This window comes from Montipora capricornis, chromosome 3, assembly GCF_036669925.1.
Source record: "Montipora capricornis isolate CH-2021 chromosome 3, ASM3666992v2, whole genome shotgun sequence".
Classification (NCBI taxonomy): domain Eukaryota; kingdom Metazoa; phylum Cnidaria; class Anthozoa; order Scleractinia; family Acroporidae; genus Montipora; species Montipora capricornis.
In genome coordinates this window covers 33,523,398-33,525,897 of record NC_090885.1, presented here as the reverse complement: position 1 = coordinate 33,525,897, position 2,500 = coordinate 33,523,398, and the positions used below count along the sequence as shown (strand labels likewise).

The following is a 2,500-nucleotide window of genomic DNA, read 5'->3' as shown; positions in this document are numbered from 1 at the left end:
CTTACAGTACGGACCTCGAACTCGGTTAGTAAGAGGTATGTACTGCCCTTAGTAACACTGCTGTAAATGAATTCGTTCTGCGGTGTCTTATTATACAACCATTGATGTCACTCGTCCTTGGTTTTGGTAGCTAGCTGTGCAACTTAGGTCATTAAAGCGTTTCTCAGTAGCCTCCGAGGGTTCATCGTATTTTTGGAAGGGGTAACTCTGCCGAAAGGTGGCCACTGTTTGTTTTAATTTTGCAATTTATTGAAGTATCCACAATTTGAAGAGCAGACTTTCAATTGAGCATACCTGGTACCTCTGGACAGCTAGTAAGAAAAAACCGACACTGAAAATCGATGTACACAAAAATCATTTAGCTTAACCTATAACGCGCAAGTGATTCCGTGCAAACGAAGAGCGTCGAGGAGACTTTTCGCACGGCCAGAATCCAGAATTCGGACTTCTTCTTTCAAATGAGAACGCTTGTTTAACATGTGAAATTCGGCGATAATCCGAAACATTCCATCGCAAACCATGTGGCTCTAGTATAAGTTGAGACCTGTAACGACCTTTCCTAATCAAAAACGATTTGATCGATGGGCGAAGAACAGGAGCCACGTCAAAGAACAAGAACTCTTCCTGCTTAATATCATGTCCGGTATTCCTGTTTTACAGGCGATATTGCCCAAAGGCAAGGCCTTGCAGCTCCCCGATAAATTTTCCCATGAACCTAACATAGGCAGTGCAACTCACAACGGATTTATAGCACAAAAAGGTGGTTAAAAGGTTCTTACCCATGGATATGACTGATGTTGTGTTGAATTGCTTTTTCCAGATTCTTGTAAAACGCCGAGAAGAAGTATGCCATTCCTTGAATGGTTGTGTTATTGCCTGTGTTAAAAGTTACTTGGCTAGCATCAAATAGATTAATGTCCTTTTCTTATCCATTGAACGGGTGTTATACATTTACTAAGAGTTCAATTTTCCCGCAAATATCAAACATCTAGTGTTAGGCATGTCGTGAATGGTATGCTGGTACCACCCCTCCCCCCTCTTTCCTTTGGACGGCAGTCGTTAATGTCGGTCAGGTTTTCAAAAAAGAGAAGAAACATATCATGCATTCAGCCGTAGTTCTAGTCTCTGAGCTCCACGCTGACCGCAGAGTGGTTTGTTGGCTTCTAGAAGCTGCTCCTGAAAAAAGCCGTGTATGCAATAAGGGAAAGATACGAGCGATTTTTCTTTACGCGTGAAACAAACATCGTGAAGTCGTGTTTCTCTTGAATTTGTGGTTTGAACTTGCAGGTTTTCAGGGAGTCTTTCATTGCGGCAATCGAAGCACAAAGATTTTGATATATAACAACCCGTGTCTTCATCCAAGTGACCATCAAGTCTTCGTAGTCACTATGGTGTATTCACATCTCGGTTGTTTTTCTGAGTGGTTTCCATTTTCTTCTCCTTCGGGATATTTTCGCCCTCGAATGTCGTGACGATCATGCAGGCCCCAGTTGTTCGAACGGTGGATAGCGCTATCCACTGGATAACTCAATTGGTTTTGCTAGTGTTTATCCGCTGGATAGTGATTTATCTGGTGGATAGCGTTATCCACCTTTTGAACAACCGATCGCGAGGCCAGTTACTTAGAAGTTTGGGGTTAAGGTTAGGGACTAGGGATGTGGTTCGCTCCTCTCGATCCATATAACCTTTTTTATTTTCTTTTTTTGTTGTAAGCCGATGAAGAATTTCCTTTGGCCTCAGTAGAATCAAGCAGTGGGCATTCTTTGTTACAGGACGATAAAATGACATTTCAGGATTCGAAATTGACCGTCAAAATTTTAAATGTGTCAAACACGTTCAGAGACATTATCACAAGCAGGAGACCATAACTAAGAGCGTACAGTTTTATTCTATTTGTGGAACGGCGTTTTTACAGACCGAGATGAGTTACTTTTAGATTGATTTTCCCGCGAAACCAGACCTTTCCAGCTAATCACAAGTCTTGAATGAGACATTATTGCCCATTGGACTGAGAATGGTCACTCGTGCAAGTCAAATTTTATGTAATAACTCGTATAGCTGCGTATGTGCTCCTGTCATAAGTTAGATATGTACTTATTAACTGAGTGGGAGGGCCGGACGGGAAAATATTTGGCCCGAGGTCATGATGTTTACATTTCAAGGCTTTTCTGTCTGTAAATACCTTGGATATTTAAAAGCGATCAAATCCTTTCATCGCACACGGAGCAGTACGTGTTCCTACCAGGGCCGTACGGCATTTTCCGCATTAGCACTGCTCTTGCGAATGCGTACGGTCCTAATACGGAGATTTTACCAATAGTTTTACAATGAAAACACGCTCGGTGCAGCGCGGGCCATATGATATTTTTTTGTTAAGTGTTATTTCTTCTTCACACGTAGAGGGGTTTCTTACTTGCTGAAGTATTTCCAAGAGTTATTGTTATGCTGTCTTGTAATCCACTTTCCCTTGACTTGGATGACTTTGCAACAAAGACAAATC

The 2,500-nt window shown here is 41.9% G+C and overlaps 1 protein-coding gene across 3 annotated transcripts in view; it reads right to left on the bottom strand.

Annotated features, from left to right (window-relative positions):
• LOC138042947 (adhesion G-protein coupled receptor D1-like) overlaps window positions 1-2,500 on the bottom strand; it is a 191,347-nt gene that overhangs the window by 10,831 nt on the left and 178,016 nt on the right. For all 3 annotated transcript variants that reach the window (XM_068889015.1, XM_068889013.1, XM_068889014.1), the window contains 2 exons: window positions 2,414-2,500; window positions 780-876 (listed from right to left, as the gene is read on the bottom strand). The exon at window positions 2,414-2,500 is cut by the window's right edge and continues 27 nt beyond it. In XM_068889015.1, coding sequence (XP_068745116.1) covers window positions 780-876; window positions 2,414-2,500 — 184 coding nt within the window. The remainder of the gene's footprint in view (window positions 1-779; window positions 877-2,413) is intronic.